General features: G+C 38.2%; 1 protein-coding gene across 1 annotated transcript in view; it reads left to right on the top strand.

Moving 5' to 3' along the window:
* Window positions 1–16: 16 nt before the first annotated feature.
* LOC116377935 (receptor-type tyrosine-protein phosphatase beta-like) overlaps window positions 17–1,867 on the top strand; it is a 9,320-nt gene continuing 7,469 nt past the window's right edge. The window contains exon 1 of the mRNA XM_031839696.1: window positions 17–1,844. Within this exon, the coding sequence (XP_031695556.1) occupies window positions 1,791–1,844 (54 nt within the window). The 5' untranslated portion in view covers window positions 17–1,790. The remainder of the gene's footprint in view (window positions 1,845–1,867) is intronic.

Raw genomic sequence — 1,867 nt, 5'->3', positions numbered from 1 at the left:
AATTGATTGATCAATTATTGATCACAGGTGAGGCTGTAATCTAGGATCGGGTGCATCATATGACAAGGCGACAAGACTTTTGTCTTTGCAAAAACTGACTCAGTGGGCTTTACCAAGCTGTGAACGTTAGAATGCTTTTCAGCAGTTTCGTTTCGCACCAAAACATTATTTCAAAAGCTGTTGGGATTGAAATTAGCCATTTCTTGTAAAAAAAAAAAAATTGATTACAAATATATTTGAGGGGCACTTAAGGTCAACTTGTACCCAAGCGACAAGACTTTTGTCAGGGACTGTACATATATATATATTGTTACCTGTAATCTGTACATAAAACACTGGACATAAACCCTTCTGACTCGTGTTGTTTTGGACTCTGACTGACTGATAATTAACCAAATAATTCTACAGTGAAATCCAGATTTAGCTAAAGATGAAACAAAGCTTGTTTGTTTCTCATACTCACAAAGTATTTTTAAGTTTAACTTTGTTAAAATGGCGAATGTTTCCACTTCTTATCGCAGCCTCTGGTGGAGCTGATTCCTCTCAGAATATGTAGTTTTATATGTAAGTAAAGTCATATTTTCACAAAAACGGATAAAAAAGAAACATCAACAAAATATGAAAGTGAGGTTTGCAACTTTTTTACTTTTGTTCCTAGAAATGAAGTGTGACGTAAAGTTAGAGAGAGAGGAACAAAGAGAGAGAGAGAGGAGGGGAGGAAGGAAGGAAGGAAAGAGGTGTGGAGGACTAAAAGTAGCTCCGACCAACTGAAACAAAACAGTTTGACTTTTAACTTGAATAGAAGAGTCGACTCCAAACCTAAAATAACGTAATCGTGAGAAAATAACTTGATATGTTGAGACGACGTTAAGTAATTAATATCTTTACAGGTTTTAATACTGAACATTATCAACTATGCTGCTCTACTTTTCTGTTTTCTAAGACTTCATGAGATGTGAAGTTCAACACTAATAATTATGTGTTAACGTTAGTGAACAATTAATCATTTTTATACAATTTGTTTTGGCTTGTGGGTAAAAAAAGCTAAAACTATTAGCTTAAAGTGGCTAAAAGTTATATTTTGGTGTTGATTGTCACTATCACTCAAAGTCAATTAGTTCAACAATAATAATAAACATTTGTACTTTTTAATGCTTCTTCAGAAAAATTATTGCAAAAAAATTGGGATTTAATGTGGAGAAAAAACTAAATTTACAGCCTAAAAGAGATGAATCCACATCAAGAAGACGTCTCTGTCACAAAAAGAAGAAGATGAAACTTTGAGGTTCTCGTCTCAACAAACGCTCGTCTCTATTTTTAACATTTAGAGCGTCTGGATGAGCTATTTATAGCCTCCATCACAGCAGCGTTTGGTGGTTTCGTGTCTTCACAGCGACTCTCAGAGCTGTCGGGTCAATTGAGGAAGTCCGTTAAGTGACTCCCAAACCTCGACACTATAGAGTCTGAACCGAGAGACAGACAGGAAGAGAGAGACAGACAGGGCGGGGGGGAGTCCAGAGAAAAGGGAGGACAGACTGAGAGGGAGGTCTGAGTTGAGGATGGACACGAGACGGAGATGAGACCACGGGAAATGAGAACTTTCCAAAAGAGATTTATTGTTTTCCAGCTGTTTCGTTCCCAAACTTCTTCCGGATTCTTCTGAAGCCCTCAGAGACAGAACTAAGGAATACCTTCTGCCTCCATTGGTGAATACGAACGCTGGTCTTCCGCCTCGGCCTCAGGATTATGGTGGCGTTTGTTCCGTGTGAGGACCTGACGGAGGATCAAACATGCTGAAGTGTAAAGTTCTCAGTTGTCTCTGGTTCACGTCGCTGCTGCTCCGGGTGAGTTATTCATTTATACCTTT

This window comes from Anarrhichthys ocellatus, unplaced genomic scaffold (genome assembly GCF_004355925.1).
Source record: "Anarrhichthys ocellatus isolate YVR2014 unplaced genomic scaffold, GSC_Weel_1.0 scaffold1867, whole genome shotgun sequence".
NCBI classification, from domain to species: Eukaryota; Metazoa; Chordata; class Actinopteri; order Perciformes; family Anarhichadidae; genus Anarrhichthys; species Anarrhichthys ocellatus.
The sequence above is the reverse complement of the archived record's forward strand: the minus strand, read 5'-3'. Positions and strand labels throughout refer to the sequence as shown.